This window comes from Heptranchias perlo, chromosome 1 (assembly GCF_035084215.1).
Source record: "Heptranchias perlo isolate sHepPer1 chromosome 1, sHepPer1.hap1, whole genome shotgun sequence".
NCBI classification, from domain to species: domain Eukaryota; kingdom Metazoa; phylum Chordata; class Chondrichthyes; order Hexanchiformes; family Hexanchidae; genus Heptranchias; species Heptranchias perlo.
In genome coordinates this window covers 197,569,637-197,596,798 of record NC_090325.1, presented here as the reverse complement: position 1 = coordinate 197,596,798, position 27,162 = coordinate 197,569,637, and the positions used below count along the sequence as shown (strand labels likewise).

Sequence of the window (27,162 nt, the reverse complement as noted above, 5' to 3'; positions counted from 1 at the left end):
AGAGTGCTGGAAAATGGAACTCTTCCCATTTTAGGCGCCCTTGGCAGCATCAAGTACCTCCCACGTTAGGTATAACACATTCAGCTGCAGAATAAAACTCCCTATACTCTGCCCAAAAAATGTACTGTAGTACGATGCCCAAGAACATCACCTACTGTACCAGTGAGATATTTTTTCCATTTCCCACATCAACCATCCATATACATCGCTTGAAGATTGCCAATTATTGTTGAATTAGAAGCAGTTTTTTTGCTATAGGCCCATGCCTAATCGGAACTGGATTGAGACTGTCCCAGACTTACTTCATTTAGAACCCTTGCAGCCAGCAGAGACTTTCTGCACTCTCTCCAAGGCCTTGACATCCTTCCTAAAGTGTGGTGCCCAGAATTGAACTCAATACCGCAGCTGAGGCCTAACCACTTCCTTGCTTTTGTATTCTATGTCTCTATTTATAAAGCCCAGGGTCCCAAATGCTTTTTTCATTCCGGTAGGAAATAGGACAGGTATCCTAGTGTTTTCCCCTGGTGGATGACATCTATATCTTTTACATAGTCCATAGTGGAAACCAAATGAAGAACCACTGATGTTTTTTGAAAGATGAATTGGCACTCATTCTAATCCAGCAACTCACCCATTGATGAAATCATGTTTGCTGTGGCTCTCTGTTGTTCCGGAAACCAAAGAGCAGCCAATTTTGTTGGAGAAAAGAGAACCAAGGGCTGTGCCAATGCACCGAGAGTCTGACCCACCATCAGGAGAGGATATTTCCAGTTGTCATGAGGTATGAAGAAAGCAACACTCAAGTATTGCACTGCACAGCCAGCCAAGTTCAGCCACGAGCTCAGAATCAACTACAGTGGGGAAGATCAGAAGGGATTATTGAATTGTTAATACAATTTTGAACAAAGTAGTAGATATCCTTAAAATCCACACCTGTTCAAATTATATTCCATTGGTTGATTTTACAACCTCTAATAATCCAGAGCCATCTTGGGTCTTTCAAAATAAACTAGCTTATAATTAATAGAAGAAATTGCAATAAGTCAGTCATGAATGGTATTCAGGACCTATGTAACAAATTCCAATAAAGGCCAATATAATTCATTTATTTTAATAAGCACATTCAAATGCTGCACTAATAAAGACATGGAGATTATTTCAAACAAAACTTACTGAAGTTTTAAGTCCAAGCGTGTCCAGTATCCATGTTGTCCCAAAACCAAAGGGAACACCAACGACAAGGTAGATCATCGATAGCCAATTGACTCGATCCATGGAAATGTGGAAATACCGGGCTGTCTGATCAGCAACTGGTGCAAAGGTCAACCAGCACTGAAATCAATAGAAATAGTTACACACACTTTTACTAATGAAAAGTGCAAAAGACATTTCACAAAATTAATGAGTGAAAACTATAGTATTAAAACACATTTTCAGAGAATTATAAAGCATTAAAATACAATTTGCCAAAGAGGCAGATTAGATATTGCCCTTGAATCAACATTAGCAGACAGGTGGTCAGGTATTATACTGGTTCACATACTGACTGTATTGCCTACAGTTATAGATTATTGCCTGAGGGTTACAAAAGTTACAGACCGTTATAAGCAATGTAAAACTCAAAAGCAATTTTTGTGATATGATGGGCCTTGAAGCTGGAAAACTACTGAAATGGAAAAATGCTACACTGTTATACAAAGGTTACATAGAATTATATAGAATGTACAGTACAGTAACAGGCCATTCGGCCCAACAGGTCCATGCTGGTGTTCATGCGCCACACGAGCCTCCTCCCTCCTTCATAGATTATGGAACAGTTCCTGCAGATTGGAGGGTGGCAAATGTAACCCCACTATTTAAAAAAGGGAAAGAGAAAACAGGGAACTACAGACTGGTTAGCCTAACATCAGTAGTAGGGAAAATGCTAGAGTCTATTATAAAGGATGTGATAACAGGACATTTAGAAAATATCAACAGGATTAGACAAAGTCAACACGGATTTATGAAAGGGAAATCATGTTTGACAAACCTACTGGAGTTTTTTTGAGGATGTAACTGGTAGAATAGATAAGGGAGAAACAGTGGATGTGGTTTATTTGGATTTTCAGAAGGCCTTTGATAAAGTCCCACATAAGAGGTTAGTGTGCAAAATTAAAGCGCATGGGATTGGGGGTAATATACTGGCATGGATTGAAAATTGGTTAACAGACAGGAAACAGAGTAGGAATAAATGGGTCTTTCTCAGGACGGCAGGCAGTGACAAGTGGGGTACCGCAGGGATCAGTGCTTGAGCCCCTGCAATTCACAATATATATCAATGATTTGGATGAGGGAACCAAATGTAATATTTCCAAGTTTGCTGACGACACAAAACTAGGTGGGATTGAGAGTTGTGGGGAGGATGCAAAGAGGCTTAAAGGCGATTAAAACAAGTTGAGCGAGTGGGCAAATACATGGCAGATGCAGTATAATATGGATTATTGTGAAGTTATCCACTTCGGAAGGAAAAACAGAAAGGTTGAGTATTATTTAAATGGTGATAGATTGGGAAATGTTGATGTACAAAGGGACCTGGGTGTCCTTGTACACCAGTCACTGAAAGCAAACATACAGGTGCAGCAAGCAGTTAGGAAGGCAAATGGTATGTTGGCCTTCATTGCAAGAGGATTTGAGTACAGGAGCAAGGATGTTGAATCATTGAATCATATAGCACAGATGGAGGCCATTCGCGCCTATGCCGATTTTTAACAGAGCTATCTATATTGAGGGCTTACCGCTCGGCAATTTTTTTTGCCATTTTAAACCCATTATTGTCTCTGGACTTTCAATTGTCTAACTTTTTTTTTTACAAAAAAATTAAATTGAAGTAAAACCGGAACATTTTATAGTAACTGTTCTGGTGGCATTGGTATGGGGGGGGGCGGGCAAGCGATTTATTAACCTGCACAGAAAGCTATCAGGAGCTGATGGAATAATCTCGTCACTGAAAGAAACAGAATATTCTCCCCTGTAATACCAACTGACAGTTTGGGTTTCTGTCTTTCAGTTTATTTCTGTGAGGTTTTTTTAAAAAAGTCTGTTACTAAAATTACCCATGACTCCAAATTTTTATGTTTTATTGGTTAAGACAGAAAAATTAACTCTCAAAACTTTATGGCAGTAATTTATTTTTTGGGGTGGCAGCGATTTTGTCCCGAATTCCATATCATCTCTGAAGCTGGCGGTTAGTTGTTGGAGTAAGTTGCAAACAAATAGGATTATTTTATCCAAAGTGTAGGATCTTTCGGCAGATCTTATTGGTGTATTTTAGGATTGTATGAGATTACAAACAATTCAGTGCATTTGTTGCAGTTTCCCCTCATCTTAAAGATTTAACATTGCTTTATTTAATTTAAATCAATATAAAATAATAATTATTAGGAGAATCTATTTCATTTTCAGGGTTATGAATAGTAAAGGTAAACAGTGAAAGATAGTTTCCACTACAGCTTGGTGAATCGGGAACGTGGGCATAGACTCAGGATTATTGCTCAAGAACAAAAGGGAAAGTTAGAAGAAATTTTTTCACCCAGAGGGCTATCAGAAAATGGAAAATCTTCACACTTGACTATTGAGGCACTATCTATAATATTTAAAATATAAAAGAATATGGGGAAAGGGCTGGGAAATGACATTAGAGTAGATGGTTCTGGTTTAAGAGCTGGCACCAGCACAGGTGCAATGAGCTGAATGACATCCTTCTGCACTGATGAGCTCCAACAATAGGGACAACAGAGCCTAGAAAGAAATCTCAGCTCTGGAATCAGAGCAAACTGATTTTCCAAACACCGACAGATTCAAATCAGTTCTGAGGCCAGCAAAAGTTATGGGTCCCACGGCTTTCAACGGAGCCATTCAGGCTGTGGGTATAGTTCCCAACACAAAGCTGCCCCGAGTTTGGCCCAGGTCAGTACTAAATTTGGAATTTCAGAAAAACCACAAGGAAGCCTGGTGAAATAATAGCTACTGCTGTGAGACCGTGGAGTGCACATGTTGCCGACCGAGTGGAGGTAGTTTGCTCAGTATCTGGGTATACTCTATATGGGTACTAGGTACCCAAAATTGAACTATCCTACTCCCCATTACTGGCACAAAAAGATAAATTTCATCAAAACTAATGAAAAATGACTGTAGTCTACAAAATGACAGCAAATTTTAATGTGTTCTGGGAAAAGCAATAAACCAGCACTATGGTGGAATATCATATTAAAATAGTAATTGTTGCTTCTTCAATGAGTCAGTTTTTAGGTGGAGAGAATATCACAATTGCATTGTAACCCTTGTAAACTGTACTTGAAGAGAGATTACATGAGTAATCTCTCAGTGCTTCAGTATGCATCAATGGAAGTGCACACTTTAACTGATACAAGTTCAACAAAGGCTCCTTATGTCATAGAATAGAAACAGAAATTTTTAGCACAGTAGACGACCATTTAACCTCTGCAGCTGACATTTAATTTAGACTTCCTCTGGGCCTGATTTTGCATTGTCCCATTTTCCTGCTTTCTCCTCATACCGCTTCATATATGCCCTCTAATTTTCCAGCATCTTTTGAATGCTATAATCAATTTAGCGTCAATCACTCCACATTCTGATAATTCTGCCTGAAAAGTTTCTTCTAATTTGCGGTCCCGAGACCATGGCCTCAAGAATTGAATCTACCTTCACCTTGTCTGTTCCTTTCAAAAAATTGTGAACACCTTTATCCAACCCTCCCCCCCAGTCTTCTCAATTCAGAATACAGCCCTAGGTGCTCTAGGCTTTCCTCATAACTCAAATCCCTCATTTCTGGTACATCTGTGTTACACTCAAATCAGGGCTATTAATTCCCTCCGTTAGCATGTCAGTCACTTTTAAGGTTTTATATATCTGAACATCTTGTTCCCATTTAAGGAATATTTCCATTCTCTAGTCTTGCTCCCAAAATGTGTCACCTCACATTTTCTATAATAAGCTGCATCTGTCACCTAACCTGTCCTCTTGTAGTTATCTGTATTCTTCCTGGCTACTCCTTCCAGTTGGTATCAGCATCCTGAAAGGTTGAATCACAGCAGACAATATGGTGACAATCTAGCTCAATATAAAATCTGTCTACGACATTAACCAATTGCAGCATTGTACCATATTTAGTGAAAATTCAAATATTTTGTTGAATTAGTGACAGGCTAAACTGTCAAACACTAATCTGCTTCGCCAGAGTTAATGAAAATCCATCAATTAAAAGAGTAAGTTTCTGCCCCTTCTAACTTCACGAGTACCTTTACCCAAAGTGAGGACTCAGGCCAGAATGTTAAATCTCACGGGATCCAAGGTGAGGTAGCCAATTGGATACAAAATTGGATTGACGACAGAAGACAGAGGGTGGTTGTAGAGGGCTGTTTTTCAAATTGGAGGCCTGTGACCAGTGGTGTGCCTCAGGGATCGGTACTGGGTCCGCTGTTATTTGTTATTTATATTAATGATTTGGATGAGAATTTAGGAGGCATGGTTAATAAGTTTGCAAATGACACCAAGATTGGTGGCATTGTGGACAGTGAAGAAGGTTATCTAGGATCGCAACGGGATCTTGATAAATTGGGCCAGTGGGCCGATGAATGGCAGATGGAGTTTAATTTGGATAAATGTGAGGTGATGCATTTTGGTAGATCGAATCGGGCCAGGACCTACTCCGTTAATGGTAGGGCGTTGGGGAGAGTTATAGAACAAAGATCTAGGAGTACAGATTCATAGCTCCTTGAAAGTGGAGTCACAGGTGGATAGGGTGGTGAAGACGGCATTCAGCATGCTTGGTTTCATTGGTCAGAACACTGAATACAGGAGTTGGGATGTCTTGTTGGAGTTGTACAAGACATTAGTAAGGCCACACTTGGAATACTGTGTACAGTTCTGGTCACCCTATTATAGAAAGGATATTATTAAACCAGAAAGAGTGCAGAAAAGATTTACTAGGATGCTAGCGGGACTTGATGGTTTGACTTATAGGGAGAGGTTGGATAGACTGAGACTTTTTTCCCTGGAGAGTAGGAGGTTAAGGGGTGATCTTATAGAAGTCTATAAAATAATGAGGGGCAGAGATAAGGTAGATAGTCAAAATCTTTTCCCAAAGGTTGGGGAGTCTATAACGAGGGGACATAGATTTAAGGTGAGAGGGGAGAGATACAAAAGGGTCCAGAGGGACAATTTTTTCACTCAAAGGGTGGTGAGTGTCTGGAACGAGCTGCCAGAGGCAGTAGTAGAGGCGGGTACAATTTTGTCTTTTAAAAAGCATTTGGACAGTTACATGGGTAAGATGGGTATAGAGGGATATGGGCCAAGTGCAGGCAATTGGGACTAGCTTAGTGGTATAAACTGGGCGACATGGACATGTTGGGCCGAAGGGCCTGTTTCCATGTTGTAAACTTCTATGATTCTATGATAATGTGCGTACAACATAGATTTAATTACCTGTTAACCCAGCATATAGTCAGAGAAGGTATAAATATATCAGAACACAAGAGCCAGCATTTGCCCTTTTGGATCAGCACTCTCACATAAGGTTAAACTTGTCTGGATGTACTGGAACCATTTTTACAGAAATAGGTTTGATCACAAGTTCACACTTATGCCCACTTTATAAAGAATATAAAATGACGTTTCAACTTTTTTATAACCATCCACCAATTAAACATAAGCAAGCACAGCACAGCTCAAGCCGCTCCATGGCAGGCTCAACAGCATCTTTCCCAGCCTGGAATTACAATAACGTCCATGAACCGGCACTGACCAGTACCCGCGGCGTAACGGCACTGACCAGTGTGCAATGGGCCACAGGGTGATAAGCAGAAGTCGTACCTCCCACATTAGATAGGGAACAGGCTGGAATCTTAAACGAGTGGAAATGGAACTTGTCTTAAGAACAGTAAAAGGAAAAAGGTATAAATTGCATTTCACAGAAGGAGAGACAGCAACGAGCCTACACTTTACAGGGCATGGAAGCATAACAGTGCGGGGAGGATAGTGGCAGCTCCAGCACCTGAGGTCAGCAGTGCCATGTGCCCTACAATGGGCATAAGCAAGCCCCTATACCCACAGCACAATCCTTATCCTGGCTGAAGTTAAAATTTCCTCCTTGAATGTCAAGGCTCTGAATTACCCAAATAGGAAAAAAAAAATCTGTTCTAGTAAGGATGACATTGAGAGATGACCGTAGCAAAAGGTGGCTTAAATGGAATTGAATTCCAATGATGTCCCGTCACTATTGTATGCCCCAGGGTTCTGTGCTGTGTCCTCTCCATGAACAAAGTAAAAACTCTAGAGGCCCTGGCAATTATCAGCCTATCAGCATGCTGAGCTGTCTAGGAAAGTTAACAAGTACCATCTCCAAAATCACTGCAGGCATTAACTTCTTCAACTCAAACCCAGCACAGTTTAGGAGTGGAAGCACCATCGGTGACTGTCAGGGCACATCCTCCGAGCTTCAACAAGAAGGGTGCACACTAGCACTGTTCCTGGGCGTGGAAAAGATTTTGGACAAGGTTTTTCCCTCCCTGAGCCTCTTCGCCTCTCTCTCCCCGTTAACACCGACTTCTTTGACCAAGCTTTTCGTCACCCCTCCTAATACCACCTCCTTTTGCTCAGTGTCAATTTTTGTCTGATTCTGCTTCTGTGACATGCCTTGGGACATTTACCTATGTTAAAAGCGCTATATGCAGGTCCCACTGTTTATCGCGGGCGCGTTCACGCAAACGCGATTCACCCGCTTTACACGATGGCTGGTATAACATGGAAGCGCATTTAAGAATTTAAAAAAAAATCTATTCAATTCCAATTTTTAAAAAGCACGGAGGGAATCGTCACCCACTGTCTCTCCATTTCCCGCTCCGTGTACATTTACAGTGCCGTTGCCTAATGCCACTGTACCCAGACTCTATATTCTCCTTGAGAAAGTTGCCCCTTCACTCCCCTCTTAGCTGCTGAGATATTGATGTGAAAATGCGCTAAATGACAACAAACACACCACGGTAATGATCCAAACAGTGCAGTGCATGGGTGTAAACACATGAAGCATGGTAAACAAGGTTGGTGAGCTGCGGGTGCAAATAGTCACATGGGAATACGATGTCATGGTGATAACGGAGACCTGGCTCAAAAAAGGGCAGGATTGAGTACTAAATATTCCTGGATACAAGGTGTTGAGGAAAGATAGGGAAGGAAAGAAAGGCGGGGAGGTGGCAGTATTGTTTAAGGACAATATTTCCGTACTGGAGAGGATGTTCTGACGGGTCAAGGACAGAATCTATTTGGTTAGAGTTAAGAAACAACAGAGGTGCCATTACACTACTGGGCGTACTCTATAGGCCACCAACTAGTGGGAAGGATATAGAAGAGCAAATTTGCAGGTAAATTACATAGAGGTGCAAAAACCATACAGTAGTGATAACTGGGGACTTCAACTATCCTAATATAGACTGGGATAACAATAATAATAAGGGGCACAGAGGGGCAGAAATTTTTGAAATGTGATCAGGATAACCTTCTTCCAGTGCAATGAGGAAGGAGGCATTGCTGGACTTGGTTCTCGGGAATGAGGTGGGCCAAGTGGAGCACGTATCAGTGAGGGGATACAGGGCTCAGATGAACTTCAACTTACCGCAGCTGGCCGCCTGACTAGGGGGAGCTCCTTAGAAGCCCAATCCCACCTGCCATGTGGCCCGGACACGGACCCCCGGGGCAGGGGCGTGGGTGCAATCAGACCCCCCGGGGGCGGTGCGGGTATAATCGGAGCCCCCGGGGTTTGGGGGGGGGGGGGGGTATAAACGGAGCCCCCGGGGTTTGGGGTGGGGGGGTATAATCGGAGCCCCCGGGGTTTGGGGTGGGGGGGTATAATCGGAGCCCCCGGGGTTTGGGGTGGGGGGTATAATCGGAGCCCCCGGGGTTTGGGGTGGGGGGTATAATCGGAGCCCCCGGGGTTTGGGGTGGGGGGGTATAATCGGAGCCCCCGGGGTTGGGGGGGGTATAATCGGAGCCCCTGGGGTTGGGGGGGTATAATCGGAGCCCCCGGGGTCGGGGGGGGGTATAATCGGAGCCCCCGGGGTCGGGGGGGGGTATAATCGGAGCCCCCGGGGTCGGGGGGGGGTATAATCGGAGCCCCCGGGGTCGGGGGGGGAGGGGGGGGGTATAATCGGAGCCCCCGGGGTCGGGGGGGGGGGGTATAATCGGAGCCCCCGGGGTCGGGGGGGGGGGGGGGGTAATAATCGGAGCCCCCGGGGTTTGGGGTGGGGGGGTATAATCGGAGCCCCCGGGGTTGGGGGGGGTATAATCGGAGCCCCTGGGGTTGGGGGGGTATAATCGGAGCCCCCGGGGTCGGGGGGGGGTATAATCGGAGCCCCCGGGGTCGGGGGGGGGTATAATCGGAGCCCCCGGGGTCGGGGGGGGAGGGGGGGGGTATAATCGGAGCCCCCGGGGTCGGGGGGGGGGGGGGGTATAATCGGAGCCCCCGGGGTCGGGGGGGGGGGGTATAATCAGAGCCCCCGGGGTTGGGGGGGGTATAATCGGAGCCCCTGGGGTTGGGGGGGGTATAATCGGAGCCCCCGGGGTCGGGGGGGGGGTATAATCGGAGCCCCCGGGGTCGGGGGGGGGGTATAATCGGAGCCCCCGGGGTCGGGGGGGGGGTATAATCGGAGCCCCCGGGGTCGGGGGGGGAGGGGGGGGGGTATAATCGGAGCCCCCGGGGTCGGGGGGGGGGGGTATAATCGGAGCCCCCGGGGTCGGGGGGGGGGGGTATAATCGGAGCCCCCGGGGTGATTGGCAAAAGAACCAAAGGTGACGAAGAAAAACTTTTTTTTTTAAACACAGCGAGTGGTTAGGATCGGGAATGCACTGCCCGAGGGGATGGTGGAAGCAGATTCAATTATGGCCTTTAAAAAGAAACTGGATAAGCACTTGAAAGGAAAAATTTGCAGAGCTACGGGGATAGGGCGGAGTGTAGGACTAGTTGGATTGCTCTTAGAACCATAGAAAAGATACAGCACAGAAGGGGGCCATTCGGCAAATCATGTCTGCGCCGGCTCAAAGAACAACCAGGTGCCCATTCTAATCCCACCTTCCAGCACCCGGTCCGTGGCCCTGCAGCTTACAGCACTTTAGGTGCAGGTCCAGGTACTTCTTACAAGAGTTGCTCCAAGGAAAACAACCCCAGCCTATCCAATCTCTCCTTGTAGCTGCAATTTTCAAGCTCTGGCAACATTCTTGTAAATCTTCTCTGCACTCTCTCCAGAGCAATTACGTCCTTCCTGTAATGTGACGACCAGAACTGCGCACAATACTCCAACTGTGGCCTTACCAGCGTTTTATACAGTTCCATCATTACATCCCTGCTTTTCTATTCTATACCTCAGCTAATAACAGAGAGTATGCCGTATGCCTTCTTCACAACCTTATCTACCTGTACTGCCACCTTCAGGGACCTGTGCACATGCACTCCTAGGTCTCTCACTTCCTCTATCCCTCTCAATATATTCCCGTTTACTGCATATTCCCTTTTACTGTTTGTCCTCCCTAAGTGCATTACCTCACACTTCTCCGGGTTGAACTCCATTTGCCACTTTTCCGCCCACTCCACCAGCCCATTGATATCTTCTTGGAGTCTACAGCTATCCTCTTCACTATCAACTACACGGACAATTTTTGTGTCGTCTGCAAATTTGCCAATCATGCCCCCTACATTCAAGTCCAAATCATTAATATATACCACAAACAGCAAGGGACCCAACACTGAGCTCTGTGGCACACCACTGGAAACGGATTTCCATTCACAAAGACATCCATCGACTTTTACCCTTTGTTTCCTGTTACTGAGCCAATTTTGGATCCAATTCGCCACATTTCCCTGTATCCCACGGGCTTTTACCTTTCTGACCAGTCTGCTGTGTGGGACCTTGTCAAATGCCTTACTAAAATCCATGTAAACAACATCCACTGCACTACCCTCATCAATCCTCCTTGTCACTTCCTCAAAGAATTCAATCAGATTTGTAAGGCATGACTTTCCCTGAACAAATCCATGCCGACTATCCCTGATTAAACCATGCCTTTCCAAGTGACAGTTTATCCTAGCTCTCAGTATTGATTCTAACAGTTTGTTCACCACCAAGGTAAGACTGACCGGCCTATAATTGTTCAGCCTTTCCCTCGTACCCTTTTTAAACAATGGTACTACGTTTGCAGTCTTCCAGTCCTCCGGTACCTCCCCTGTATCTAGTGAGGATTGGAAAATGATCCTCAGAGCATCCGCTATTTCCTCCCTGGCTTCCTTCAATAGCCTAGGATACAATCCATCCGGCCCTGGTGACTTATCAACTTTCAAGGATTCCAGTCCCTCTAGTACTTCCTCTCTCGTTATGTTTACCTTATCCAATATTTCACACCTCTCCTCTTTAACTACGACGTCTGGATCATTCCTTTCCTTTGTGAATACGGAGACAAAATATTCATTTAAAACCCTACCCACATCCTCTGCTTCTACACACAAGTTACCCTTATCATCCCTGATAGGTCCCACTTTTTCCTTAGCTATCCTCTTGTTCTTAATGTACTAATAAAGCATCTTTGGGTTTTCTTTAATCTTACCAGCTAATATTTTTTCATGCCCTCTCTTTGCTCTCCTTATTTCCTTTTTTACATCATCCCTATACTTTCTATACTCCTCTAGGCTTTCTGCAGTGTTTAGTTTTCTGTGAGTCATAAGCTTTCTTCTTCTGCTTTATCTTGCCCCGTATACTTCTAGACAACCAGGGGGCTCTAAATTTGGTAGTGCCACCCTTTTTCTTTGTGGGGACGTGTCTGCATTGTACCCGTAGAATTTCACTTTTTAGTGCCTCCCACTGGCTTGCCACTGATTTCTCTTCAAGTAGTTGTGTCCAGTCCACTGCTGCCAAATCAGCTCTTAATTCTGTAAAATTTGCCTTCCCCAATTTAAAACGTTAACTCCTGATTTAACTATGTCCTTTTCCATAATAATGCTAAAACTAACTGAATTGTGGTCACTATCCCCAATATGGTCACCCACTTGCCCATCTTCATTTCCCAGGACTAAATCTAGAATTGCATCCCCTCTTGTTGGGCTTGTCACGTACTGGCTAAAAAAGTTCTCCTGGACGCCGATCAAGAATTTTGTGCCCTCTGTGCCCCTCCCACTGTTTGAATCCCAGTTGATGTTCGGGTAGTTGAAGTCCCCTACTATTATTGCCCTCCTATTTTTGCACTCAGAAATTTGCCTACATATTTGTTCTTCTATCTCCCTTTCGCTTTTCGGGGGTCTATATTACACTCCTAGTAGTGTGACTGCCCCATTTTTATTTCTTAACTCAACCAATATGGCCTCGATTGATGATCCATAGAGCCGGCGCGGACTCGATGGGCCGAATGGCTTCCTTCCATGTTGTAACCTTTCTATGATTCTTCTATGAACAGGAAATTGATCTATTCACAAAAATGAGCCCATCTGAGCACTGTGTACAGTTCTGGGCACCACACCTTAGAATGGATAGACTGGCCTTAGACGGAGTACAGCGCAGTTTCACCAGAATGTTACCATGGCTCAAAGGGGTAAATTATGAGGGGAGATTACATAAACTAGGCTTGTATTCCCTGGAATATAGAAGGTAAAGGGGTGATTTGATTGAGGTTTTTAGGATTTTGAAAGGAATTGATAGGGTAGAGAAAGAGAAACTTTTTGTGCTGGCGAGGGAGTCTAGGAGAAGGAGACATAACCTTAAAATCAGAGCCAGGCCATTCAGGAGAGAAGTTGGGTAACATTTCTTCATACAAAGGGTGGTAGAAGTGAGGAACACTCTCCCACAAAAAGCAGTAGATGCTAGCTCAATTACTAATTTGAAATCTGAGATCCATAGAGTCTTGTTAGGCAAGGATATTAAGGGATATGGAGCCAAGGCGGGTGGCTGGAGTTAGGATACAGATCAGCCATGATCTCACTGAATGATGGAACAGGCTCAAGGGGCTGAATGGCCTACTCCTGTTCCTATGTTCCACTGTCAGCTCCTCAGCAACTTGGGCTGGAGATTAAAGACCTGGATCCGTTTAAGATGTGGTCAGACTGTGCCAGGAGCAGACAGAAGGTGTCCGTACACTTTTTTCTTACACTTGTCAGTACAGACTTATAAATTCCAGAATATCTTCGAAATAAAAAGAATGTGAAAGATAAAAAAACACACACACCCCCTGGGCCATTCTTAGCAAGCTCCCAGTATGACTAGTATTACATAACCCTTCTTTCCCTTCCCCTTTCACTCTTTCCTCACTCCCCTTTGAATTTTCCACTATATTTTCAACAGAAGCTCTAAATTTTAGATTCTGTTTAATTACTGATAAACAGATAAATGCATTTCCTCAAGTGACAGAACTTGCGCAGTTCGCTGTTCCTTTGCCACACATTTAGAAATTTACTGAGTGTTGTTTACATGGTTTCATGATCTCAAACTTGCTTTTCATTTCACTTCCTATTCTTTGTTTGAAAGATTGGGGAAACACTCTCAGGTTTTGCCCTTGGCATTTCCATGTAGGAAAGCTTGTTTTTGAATGATACAACCAATCAAAACTGAAAGAAGATGCTGAAAGTATACAAAAATCCCCCCAAAATTAGAACCAGCAAATGCCTGAGACAAAAGGACATGCAACACAAGGTGACCACAGTAAAAAGAGAGCAGTCAGTGTTTAGTCTGTCGGGATAAGAACTGCAACCGTGCAACATAGCAGGTCAGAACTGGTGCAAAAGCAAATCTAATGGCCTCAATAACCTTCGCTCAGTTATAAATAGAATGGCTTGTCTCCTGTATGGGGATCAGCGACCAATCACTTGGTTAAAATACACGAGAGCAGAAATCCAGTCATACCAAATAGGTAGAGACAAAGTCTACTTGAATCCAACAGACAAGCAGCAAGATGAACATATCACAACTCAATCCATCTCTACCACAGGAAATAAGTCAACAAATACATAATCTGTAGGATTACAATCAAATTTACTGGTTAATGCCATTGTCCATGTAAATATCAGTGAAACCACCCATCAATTAGCTCCCTGCAGCAACACCCCACCGGAAACCAAAAGTTCCATGTATTGGACTAATGGGGATAACGATTTATTTATTAAGCACCTTAGCAAAACATCTCAAAACACCAGAGGTGAAGTGAGAGTGACTGCCCTTGACATCAAGGCAGCATTTGACAGAGTGTGGCACCAAGGAGCCCTAGTAAAATTGAAGTCAATGGGAATCAGGGGGAAAACTCTCCAGTGGCTGGAGTCATACCTAGCACAAAGGAAGATGGTAGTGGTTGTTGGAGGCCAAGCATCTCAGCCCCAGGGCATTGCTGCAGGAGTTCCTCAGGGCAGTGTCCTAGGCCCAACCATCTTCAGCTGCTTCATCAATGACCTTCCCTCCATCATAAGGTCAGAAATGGGGATGTTCGCTGATGACTGCACAGTGTTCAGTTCCATTCGCAACCCCTCAGATAATGAAGCAGTCCGAGCCCGCATGCAGCAAGACCTGGACAACATCCAGGCTTGGGCTGATAAGTGGCAAGTAACATTCGCGCCAGATAAGTGCCAGGCAATGACCATCTCCAACAAGAGAGAGTCTAACCACCTCCCCTTGACATTCAACGGCATTACCATCGCCGAATCCCCCACCATCAACATCCTGGGGGTCACCATTGACCAGAAACTTAACTGGACCAGCCATATAAATACTGTTGCTACGAGAGCAGGTCAGAGGCTGGGTATTCTGCGGCGAGTGACTCACCTCCTGACTCCCCAAAGCCTTTCCACCATCTACAAGGCACAAGTCAGGAGTGTGATGGAATACTCTCCACTTGCCTGGATGAGTGCAGCTCCAACAACACTCAAGAAGCTCGACACCATCCAAGATAAAGCAGCCCGCTTGATTGGCACCCCATCCACCACCCTAAACATTCACTCCCTTCACCACCGGCGCACTGTGGCTGCAGTGTGCACCATCCACAGGATGCACTGCAGCAACTCGCCAAGGCTTCTTCGACAGCACCTCCCAAACCCGCGACCTCTACCTCCTAGAAGGACAAGGGCAGCAGGCGCATGGGAACAACACCACCTGCACGTTCCCCTCCAAGGCACACACCATCCCCACTTGGAAATATATCGCCGTTCCTTCATTGTCGCTGGGTCAAAATCCTGGAACTCCCTTCCTAACAGCACTGTGGGAGAACCGTCACCACACGGACTGCAGCGGTTCAAGAAGGCGGCTCACCACCACCTTCTCAAGGGCAATTAGGGATGGGCAATAAATGCCGGCCTTGCCAGCGACGCCCACATCCCGTGAACGAATAAAACAAAACTTGACATAAGTCCCGTGATGTAGGCAAAACAGTTCCAAAATGCTCATCTATGATTGATTTTTAATAGATAGCTGCAAACATATTTTATACATCTCCAAGGCTTTTACATGCAGCCCAGTAACAGATCATATTGCCAATTTCTACATAATTGCTTTATGTAACAATTTGCTTTGCTGTACTTTGTAGGTGTAATATTTACTTTCATAAATTAGAAACATATGTAAATAGTGACACAGGGGTTCTGATGAAAGGTCATCGACCTGAAACGTTAAACTGTTTCACTCTCCACAGATGCTGCCTGACCTGCTGAGAGTTTCCAGCATTTTCGGTTTTTATTTTTGTAAATGCTGTAGTGTAATACCAAATACCAATTGAATTTCAAAATCTAATTACTGTATGAGCATTCATACTGTTCTAATATAAACGTACTCAGCATAGGAGTTTATAACACACAAGGAGGGCACTCAGCCCATCGGGATAGAGTTTCTGCTTTGGGCGCAATCAGTAAATTGTGCCTAAAATGCACTTGAAATTGCACTGGTTTGGTTACAGTTCAAGTTTCTGATAAAATTCATTTGCATAATCACAAATATAAAATCTTCCATGATCCAGCGCAATCGGTCAGTGTATAGAATGTAACTGTTTCTTTTTTCTCTTTCCATTAAAAAGTATTCCTTGATGTATTTAATTTTACAACACCAAGTTATAGTCCAGCAATTTTATTTTAAATTCACAAGCTTTCGGAGGCTTCCTCCTTCGTCAGGTGAACGATGTGAAAATGAAATCCTCGAAATGAAATCGCATTTATAATTCACAGAACAATGCTTGGTGAGTACAGACAGTTTTTTCAACTGCCCGTTGCCAAGGCAATCAGTGTGCAGACAGACAGGTGTTACCTGCCAGGTCTCAGAATATACAAATCACCAAAAAAAACAACAAACAAAAAAAAAGAGATAGAGAGGTAGAAACATTGAAAAGACAGCAACTGACACCTTTTCTATGTTTCTACCTCTCTATCTCTGTTTTTTTTTTGTTTGTTGTTTTTTTTGGTGATTTGTATATTCTGAGACCTGGCAGGTAACACCTGTCTGTCTGCACACTGATTGCCTTGGCAACGGGCAGTTGAAAAAACTGTCTGTACTCACCAAGCATTGTTCTGTGAATTATAAATGCGATTTCATTTCGAGGATTTCATTTTCACATCGTTCACCTGACGAAGGAGGAAGCCTCCGAAAGCTTGTGAATTTAAAATAAAATTGCTGGACTATAACTTGGTGTTGTAAAATTGTTTACAATTGTCAACCCCAGTCCATCACTGGCATCTCCACATCTTGATGTATTTAGGAGTGGTAACCTGGTCCACTTTTATTAATGCAGCTGAAAACAGGTTTCACACAAAAAATAAGCATTTTTTATAAGGGTGTCCAGTTCCCCACTTGTGCGTAACCTTATTTTAAATCACTGAAAATGACTTAGAAACTATACTGAACCATTTTACAGTTTCATTGGTGCACACTAGTTAGTTTCTTTGTAAATTAAATATTTTTTTATGATGAAAAAAACTTTAAAAACGTGCCTACTGGTCCCTGTGCGCTCAAGGAAATGAATGCAATTTGAACCAGCACAATCGGCAGAAATTCGCAATGTCGACCTGGGGATGTGGCCAGTTTTGTGGGGAGGGCCTGATTTGGCTGACCTGATCTTGAACCTGCTTAAAAGATCATGGCAACTCGCGCATGAATGGTGTTGGGTGTAACTCACTCACGTTTAAAATTCCCTGATCATCTGATTTCGCCCGGATTGCACTGATATTACTGGCGTAGAGGGGAAACTCGGCCCCTCTGTGTCTACTCTTTCATCGGGCAATCCTAAACTAATCCCATTGCCCTGTCCTCGTCTCACAGCCCTGCATCTTCCTCCTCTTCAAATGTTTATTTACACGTCCCTTTAAAGATGCAATGCTGTCTGCTTCAACTACTCTTAATTTAACTGGCTGTTTTCAAATCAGCACTGACACTGCACCTTAAAAAAATCCTGAGCGACCACTAATAAGGACTAAACACCAGATCTCCATTCCACATTCTTATGCTGAATCACCAATCCTTGTGCTTAAACTCAAGTCTCACCTGGTATGGAACTTTTGATTTGCATTTGAAGACTGAGGTGGTCATCGAAAGAGGGGCAAATTTGTTTCAGAACTGTTCTGAAATTTCTTAAAAGCAAAGCCAAATCTCCATACACTCTTTGTTAACGTCACTCTGCAATTTAGTGAATTTTACATCCAACTATCTTTGACAATTACTAACTCTTGCAATTTTTTTTGAAGTTTGCACTGCAATGACTCATGCACATGACAATGAAATGTTCACCATACCAATGCACAACTTACGAAAGCACATTTATTTTAAAAGTTAGCACCATCGTTCATACTGCTATCAAAAGATTTTGTGCAACTCAAAAGCTCTTCCAGAAAATGTACGGCAGGTTCATTTTTGTCATGAACAGAGAACCTCCTGACAGGACCAACAGAATGATACCGGACACAATGGCTTCGTTTGTGTCAACAATGGGCATGTCTGCTTCAGTAAAATTCCCCCAGCCAGTCAGCACAACTTGTAAGGGGGAGGGAGAAAGAATCATCACTGTTTTGTACAGTCACATTGCTGCGAGTCATCATAAGTGACGTCCCATAAAAGCAATTCAATCGGCATTTTACAACAAGATATTTCCTGCAGTAAACAATTACCAACTTTAACAAGAGAAACCATGAAGGGATAAGTCACGCCCTCAACCAATGCCACTTTAAACCATATCCCTTTAACCCATTCCTCTGTATAACCTGCCCCTTTAAACTGTACCCTCCAACCCCCTGCCCTTGTGCCCCCGGCCCCTCGCGGCTCCCACCCGGTCCCGGGCCCCTCACCCGGTCTCGGGCCCCTCACGGCTCCCACCCGATCTCGGTCCCGCCCGCCGCCCGCTGACCGGAGACCGGAGACCGGAGACGGGCACCGGGCGCCCTACCCGCACATACCATGGCATTGGAGCAGCTGAGGGTGCAGGTGGCCAACAGAACGAGCCAGCGCCGCCTGTAGCTCCGGTAGGCGAGGGTCGGGCCCAGGATCGGGGCCAGGATGCCCGCCTCAGGAAGCGCCCGGCCGCCCGCTTCAGCCGGCTCCATCCCGCCGCCCCGCCGCCTCCAACCGCCGCGCCTGCGCACTGGCGCCCCGCTTCCCGCTCCTCCCATTGGCCAACACGCCGAGCCCCCGGCAGCCAATCGGAGCGGAGGGGCGATTCCGGCAGTCCCGTGACCAGCGAGGGGAGTGGACCCGGACCCGGAATACCCGGACCGGATCACCCGGAATACCCGGACCGGATCACCCGGACCTGGCATACCCGGCCCCACACCAACCGGACCGGATCACCCGGAATACCCGGACCGGATCACCCGGCCTGGATCACCCGGAATACCCGGACCCGGATCACCCGGACCTGGCATACCCGGCCCCACACCAACCGGACCGGATCACCCGGAATACCCGGACCGGATCACCCGGCCTGGATCACCCGGAATACCCGGACCCGGATCTGGCATACCCGGCCCCACACCAACCGGACCGGATCACCCGGAATACCCGGACCGGATCACCCGGCCTGGATCACCCGGAATACCCGGACCGGATCACCCGGACCTGGCATACCCGGCCCCACACCAACCGGACCGGATCACCCGGAATACCCGGACCGGATCACCCGGCCTGGATCACCCGGAATACCCGGACCCGGATCATCCGGACCTGGCATACCCGGCCCCACACCAACCGGACCGGATCACCCGGAATACCCGGACCGGATCATCCAGACCCAGATCACCCGGACCGGATCACCCGGGCTACCCGGACCGGATCACCCGGGCCCAGATCACCCGGAATACCCAGACCAGATCACCCAGACCCAGATCACCCAGAATACCCGGACCCAGATCACCCGGGCTACCCGGACCGGATCACCCGGGCCCAGATCACCCGGAATACCCGGACCCAGATCACCCGGAATACCCGGAACGGATCATCCGGAATACCCGGACCTGATCATCCAAAATACCCGGACCGGATCACCCGGCCTGGATCACCCGGAATACCCGGACCCGGATCATCCGGACCTGGCATACCCGGCCCCACACCAACCGGACCGGATCACCCGGAATACCCGGACCGGATCATCCAGACCCAGATCACCCGGACCGGATCACCCGGGCTACCCGGACCGGATCACCCGGGCCCAGATCACCCGGAATACCCAGACCGGATCATCCAGACCCAGATCACCCAGAATACCCGGACCCAGATCACCCGGGCTACCCGGACCGGATCACCCGGGCCCAGATCACCCGGAATACCCGGACCCAGATCACCCGGAATACCCGGAACGGATCACCCGGAATACCCGGACCGGATCACCCGGAATACCCGGACCTGATCATCCAAAATACCCGGACCGGATCACCCGGACCTGATCACCCGGACTTGGCATACCCAGCCCCACACCAACCGGACCCGGATCACCCGGACTGGATCACCCAGACCCGGAACACCCGGACCCGGACCTGGATCACCCGGCACACCCAGACCTGGATCACCCGGCACACCCAGACCTGGATCACCCGGCACACCCGGACGCACACCAACCGAACCCGGAACACCTGGACCTTGCACACCCAGAACCAACCCGAACCACAACACCCGGACCCGAACCAGACCCGCAGCACCCGGACCCGGATCTGGACCCAGAACACCCCAATCAAACGCGGACCTGATCCACCTGAACCTGGAACACCCGATCCCCCACCGGACCACCCAGACCCGAGCCAGACTACCCAGACGCGACCCGGAATCGGACCCATTCCACCTGGACCCGATCCAGACCACCTGGAACAGGACCCGATCCCAAACCGGACCACCTGGAACCAGACCTGGACCCAAAGCAGACCACCCGGAACCAGTCTCAAACCCGGACCCAAACCAGAACCAGACCCGAAACACCCGGACTTGATCCACTTGGACCTGAGCCGGACCAGAACCACTCAGAACCGGAACGGAATCCCGGACCCTGATTCAGAACCCGAACCCGATCCATCAGCACCCGGACTTGGATCAGATCCAATCTGGACCCTGACCTGAACCCAACCCACCTGGACCAGAACTATTATTGCTGCAATTCATCAAAATAAATGACATCCCACAGATGCAATACAATAGGCAATTAGCAACATGATCTTTTCTGCAATAAACAACTTTATAAAAAGGACTTGCATTTATTCAGCGCCTTTCATGACCTCAGGATGTCCCAAAGCATTTTACAGCCAAAGAAGTACTTTTGAAGTGCAGTCACTGTTGTAATGTAGAAAACGCGGCAGCCAATTTGCACACAGCAAGATCCCATAAACAGCAATGTAATAATGATCAGATAATCTGTTTTAGGTGTTGATTGAGAGATAAATATTGGCCAGGACACCAGGGAGAACTCCCCTGCTCTTATTTGAATATTGCCATGGGATCTTTTACGTCCACCTGAGAGGGCAGGTGGGGCCTTGTTTTAACATCTCATCCAAAAGGCGGCACCTCCGACAGTGCAGCACTCCTTTAGTACTGAATTGGAGTGGCAGACTAGATTATGTGCTCGAGTCTCTGGAGTGGTCCTAACCCACAACCTTCTGACTCAGAGGCGAGAGTGCTTCGCACTGAGCCAGATCTCAGAAACCACAAAGAGACAATCATGCCCTCTTAACCCGTGCCAATTTAAACTATACTTCTTTGATTCTTGTCCCTTTAAGCCTTACTTCTGCTGCACAGTGAGCGTTCCTGGGGGCACGCTCTGTGCAGTGTGAAGTCTCCCGGGAACACACTGCCTGTAGTGACAGGGCTCCCGGGGAAACACTGCCTGTAGTGACAGGGCTCCCGGGGAAACACTGCCTGTAGTGACAGGGCTCCCGGGGAAACACTGCCTGTAGTGACAGGGCTCCTGGGGAAACACTGCCTGTAGTGACAGGGCTCCCGGGGAAACACTGCCTGTAGTGACAGGGCTCCTGGGGAAACACTGCCTGTAGTGACAGGGCTCCTGGGGAAACACTGCCTGTAGTGACAGGGCTCCTGGGGAAACACTGCCTGTAGTGACAGGGCTCCTGGGGAAACACTGCCTGTAGTGACAGGGCTCCCGGGGAAACACTGCCTGTAGTGACAGGGCTCCCGGGGAAACACTGCCTGTAGTGACAGGGCTCCCGGGGAAACACTGCCTGTAGTGACAGGGCTCCTGGGGAAACACTGCCTGTAGTGACAGGGCTCCCGGGGAAACACTGCCTGTAGTGACAGGGCTCCTGGGGAAACACTGCCTGTAGTGACAGGGCTCCCGGGGAAACACTGCCTGTAGTGACAGGGCTCCTGGGGAAACACTGCCTGTAGTGACAGGGCTCCCGGGGAAACACTGCCTGTAGTGACAGGGCTCCTGGGGAAACACTGCCTGTAGTGACAGGGCTCCTGGGGCAACACTGCCTGTAGTGACAGGGCTCCTGGGGAAACACTGCCTGTAGTGACAGGGCTCCCGGGGAAACACTGCCTGTAGTGACAGGGCTCCCGGGGAAACACTGCCTGTAGTGACAGGGCTCCTGGGGAAACACTGCCTGTAGTGACAGGGCTCCCGGGGAAACACTGCCTGTAGTGACAGGGCTCCTGGGGAAACACTGCCTGTAGTGACAGGGCTCCCGGGGAAACACTGCCTGTAGTGACAGGGCTCCTGGGGAAACACTGCCTGTAGTGACAGGGCTCCCGGGGAAACACTGCCTGTAGTGACAGGGCTCCTGGGGAAACACTGCCTGTAGTGACAGGGCTCCTGGGGAAACACTGCCTGTAGTGACAGGGCTCCTGGGGAAACACTGCCTGTAGTGACAGGGCTCCCGGGGAAACACTGCCTGTAGTGACAGGGCTCCTGGGGAAACACTGCCTGTAGTGACAGGGCTCCCGGGGAAACACTGCCTGTAGTGACAGGGCTCCCGGGGAAACACTGCCTGTAGTGACAGGGCTCCCGGGGAAACACTGCCTGTAGTGACAGGGCTCCTGGGGAAACACTGCCTGTAGTGACAGGGCTCCCGGGGAAACACTGCCTGTAGTGACAGGGCTCCTGGGGAAACACTGCCTGTAGTGACAGGGCTCCCGGGGAAACACTGCCTGTAGTGACAGGGCTCCTGGGGAAACACTGCCTGTAGTGACAGGGCTCCCGGGGAAACACTGCCTGTAGTGACAGGGCTCCTGGGGAAACACTGCCTGTAGTGACAGGGCTCCTGGGGAAACACTGCCTGTAGTGACAGGGCTCCTGGGGAAACACTGCCTGTAGTGACAGGGCTCCCGGGGAAACACTGCCTGTAGTGACAGGTGTGTGAGGCATGTTTATGAACAGCACAGGTAACCATGTACTTCATGGTAAATGCACACTGGCAAATTATGCACAGTACATAATCACATTCCATCAGTCAGTCTTTAAACTCTGGGTTAATTTGTCATTGATCATTAAACGAGTAGCTTCATGGACACGATCTTTTCTTGCCAGGGAATTTTTGGCCATATCTTCTGTTGCAACCACCCATGAAAATGGGCATCAGAATGGGGACAAAGCAACACCAGCATCTTTTGCTATTATAATTCCGTCCTGTTAAAAAGGTACTAGTTTGCACTAATGTCCAGCCATTCAATCTGTGTCCTTCACTCATCAGTGTGTTATAAATCGTCACACTGACATAACAGGTGTTGATGTTGGCCGGGAGATAGTGTGCTCATTAACTGAAGATAGTGGATGCATTGGTTTTGATCTTCCAAAATTCCCTAGATTCTAGAACGGTCCCAGCAGATTGGAAGGTAACAAATGTAATCCCACTATTCAAGAAAGGAGGGAGAGAGAGGTCTCCTTATCTAAGGAAGGATATACTTACTTTACAGGGGGTGCAACGAAGGTTCACTAGGTTAATTGGGATGAGATTGTTGTCCTATGAGGAGAGGTTGAGTAGAACGGGCCTACACTCTCTGGAGTTTAGAAGAATGAGAGGTGATCTCATTGAAACATGTAAGATTCTGAGGGGGCTTGACAGGGTAGATGCTGAGAGGATGTTTCCCCTGGCTGGAGAGTCTAGAACTAGGGGACATAGTCGCAGGATAAGGGGTCGGCCATTTATGACTGAGATTGTGAATTTCTTCACTCAGGGTTGGGAATTCTCTACCCCAGAGGGCTGTGGATGCTGAGTCATTGAGTATGTTCAAGGCTGAGATAGATTTTTGGACTCTAGGGGAATCAAGGGATATGGGGATCGGGTGGGAAAGTGGAGTTGAGGTTGAAGATCAGCCGTGATCTGATTGAATGGCGGAGCAGGCTCGAGGGGCCGTATGGCCTTTCCTGCTCCTGCTTCTATTTCTTATGTTCTTAAGAGGAGACATCCTTTGTCAAGACTGGCCTTCAGCAGAGAACCGACTGAAGCAACAATTGGCAGATTCAGGTTAGATGCAAGTCATGGCAAACCTACCTCCAGAGGCATCAGAAGATGTTTGCAAGTATCAATGAAGGCCATGTCCGGTGTGAGGTGTGAGGTGTGAGGGTCATCTGGCCGCCGCTTCCCTCTCTCCCCACTTCCCATCCTATTGCCCCTCCCCGCTCTTCTCCATCTCCCACATGCCCCCTCCCCCCCTCCTCCCTCTCCCCTCCTCCTCCCTCCCCCCTCCCCCCCCTCCCCTCTCCCCCTCCCCCCTCCCCCTCCCCCCCCCCCTCCCCCTCCCCCTCCCTCCCTCTCCCCCCTCCCTCCCTCTCCCCCCTCCCCCCTCCCTCCCTCTCCCCCCTCCCTCCCTCTCCCCCCTCCCCCCTCCCTCTCCCCCTCCCCCTCCCCCTCCCCCTCTCCCCCTCCCCCCTCTCTCTGTTCTTTCTCGTTCTTTCCCTCGCTCGTTCTGTGCACGTGCCTTTCGCAGCACATGGCGCGTGCGCAGACTGAGGGAGTCGTCGCTCACTGAAGACGTCACAGACAGAGCACTGTGGAGAGTCGCAGCCTGTTGCCGTCACGCGGAGCAGCGGTCGGCTGTCCATCAATGAGTCCGCCGCACCTCAGCCTGCCAGCCCCCTCGGAGACAAGTGAGTACCGGGGGCCCCGGCCTCGCTCCGGCCCCTACCCCTCCCTCCGCACCCCCGCAGCGCAGCCTCCCTCAGGGGGCCAAAGGAAAAATAGACCCAAAGGCGGCGAGAGTGCGGCGCCTGTGAACCGAGGCCGGGCACTGGGGCCCGGGACCCGGGGGAGGCCTCGGCCGGGGGTGGCCGAGAGCCCACCAGTGTGGGCGGGCGGGCGGGCGGCATTAGTGATCTTTTGTGCGGGGGCTCCCCTTCCTCCCTCCCACGGGTCGGTTACTGGCGGTGATGCCTGGTCACTGAGGCTGCTTCAGTGTGAAGGTTCACGGCCAGGAGCCCTCACTGACCGCGGACCCCAATACAACCCCCCCCCCCCCCCGGGATAACCCCCCCTCGACAAACACATCCCCCCCCCCCCCGGGATAACCCCCCTCGACAAACACATCCCCCCCCCCCCCCCCGGGATAACCCCCCTCGACAAACACATCCCCCCCCCCCCCGGGATAACCCCCCTCGACAAACACATCCCCCCCCGGGATAACCCCCCTCGACAAACACATCCCCCCCCCCCCCCCCGGGATAACCCCCCCCCCCCGGGATAACCCCCCTCGACAAACCACATCCACCCCCCCCCCCCGGGATAACCCCCCTCGACAAACACATCCCCCCCCGGGATAACCCCCCCCCCCCCCCGGGATAACCCCCCTCGACAAACACATCCCCCCCCCCCCCCCCCGGGATAACCCCCCCCCCCGGGATAACCCCCCTCGACAAACACATCCACCCCCCCCCCCCCCCCCCCCCGGGATAACCCCCCTCGACAAAGACATCCCCACCCCCCCCCCCCGACAAACCCCCCTCCCCCGGGACATCACCCCCCCCCCTCCCAACAACCCCCCCCCCCATCTGGACACAAACCCCCCCCGGGACATCAACCCCCCCCTCCCCCAATCTGGGACATTACCCCCCCCCTCCCGACAAACCCCCCCTCCCTCCAGGACATCAACCCCCCCCCCCCCCCCCGGGACATCAACCCCCCCCCCCCCCCCCGGGACATCAAACCCCCCCCCCCCCCCCCCCCGGGACATCAACCCCCCCCCCCCCCCCCCCGGGACATCAAACCCCCCCCCCCCCGGGACATCAACCCCCCCACCCCCAACTGGGACATAAACCCCCCTCCCCAGGACATTAACCCCCCCTCCCCCCACAATAAACCATCGTGACCGTGCTCCCTAATATATACCCTAATACACTGCAATATACCATCCTATAACCAGAAACCCCAATATAAACTCCCCAATGACCATGCTCCCCATAAACTCCTTGATAAACCATCCCATGACCATAGACCCCAATAAACTCCCCAAAGTGCCATCCTGAAAGCCTTTCTGTCTCGCCCTGCCTTTCATTCCCGACCCTTGCCGTTAAGACCATAAGAGATAGGAGCAGGAGTAGGCCATTCGGCCCCTCGAGCCTGCTCCGCCATTCAATGAGATCATAGCTGATCTGATTTTTACCTCAACTCTACTTTCCTGCCCTTTCCCCATATCCTTTGACTCTCTTGCTGATCAAAAATTTGTCTAACTCAGCCTTGAATGTATTCAATGACTCGGCCTCCACAGCTTTTTGGGGTAGAGAATTCCAAAGATTCACGACCCTCTGGGAGAAGAAATTCCTCCTCATTTCTGTCTTAAACAGGCGACCCCTTATTCTGAGACTATGCCCCCTAGTTTTAGATTCCCCCATGAGGGGTAACATCCTCTCAGCATCTACCCTATCGAGTCCCTTCAGAATCTTGTATGTTTCAATAAGATCTCCTCTCATTCTTCTAAACTCCAATGAGTATAGACCCAACCTGTTCAATCTTTCCTCATAAGACAACCCTTCCATACCCGGAATCAACCTAGTGAACCTTCTCTGAACTGCCTCCAATGCACGTATGTCCTTCACTAAATAAGTGCTCCAGAACTGTACACAGTACTCCCGGTGTGGTCTCACCAGCACCCTGTACAGTTGTAGCATGACTTCCCTGCTTTTATACTCCATCCCCCTAGAAATAAAGGCCAATATTCCGTTTGCCTTCCGGATTACCTGCTGCACCTGTATGTTGACTTTTTGTGTTTCATGTACGAGGACACCCAGATCCCTCTGTACCACAGCATTTTGTAGTATTTCTCCATTCAAATAATATTTTGCTTTTTTATTTTTCCTTCCAAAGTGCATGACTTCACATTTTCCCACATTAACGACCCTTGCCGTTTTCTGCCCCCTGCCAAGCCTTTTTATTCTCTTACCCTTGTCAACCCTTTCTATTTTCCCTCACCCTGTCTCACGAACATCCTCTGCTCTCCTTCCTGCTAACCTTCTGTATTCCACCCCCCCCACCCCCCCACCAATTCCCTCTATTTCCTGCAACCCTCTACGTTTTCTCTTTTTACTCCTCCTGTACAGCATCCAGTATTGTGTACTCATTGACTCGTCTTCCTGCATGTGAAGAGCGCTATAGGATCGTTAGTTTTCCTTGAGTTGCTGCTGTCTGCACACACTGTACAATGGTGAAAGCTGCTCCCTTAGAAATCTTGCAATTTCTGTTTCTCTTAAATGGGA

General features: G+C 48.7%; 1 protein-coding gene and 1 long non-coding RNA gene across 2 annotated transcripts in view; one reads left to right on the top strand and one right to left on the bottom strand.

Annotated features, from left to right (window-relative positions):
* The window catches only part of slc49a3 (solute carrier family 49 member 3), a 40,807-nt gene extending 22,208 nt beyond the window's left edge, over positions 1-18,599 (bottom strand). The window contains exons 1-3 of the mRNA XM_067994894.1: positions 18,440-18,599; positions 1,174-1,332; positions 632-851 (exon numbers count right to left, since the gene is read on the bottom strand). Of these exons, the coding sequence (XP_067850995.1) occupies positions 632-851; positions 1,174-1,332; positions 18,440-18,586 (526 nt within the window). The 5' untranslated portion in view covers positions 18,587-18,599. The remainder of the gene's footprint in view (positions 1-631; positions 852-1,173; positions 1,333-18,439) is intronic.
* A 5,894-nt stretch (positions 18,600-24,493) lies between these two features.
* Positions 24,494-27,162, top strand: part of LOC137306981 (uncharacterized) — a 105,783-nt gene continuing 103,114 nt past the window's right edge. The window contains exon 1 of the long non-coding RNA XR_010958992.1: positions 24,494-24,564. This is a non-coding gene — a long non-coding RNA (uncharacterized lncRNA). The remainder of the gene's footprint in view (positions 24,565-27,162) is intronic.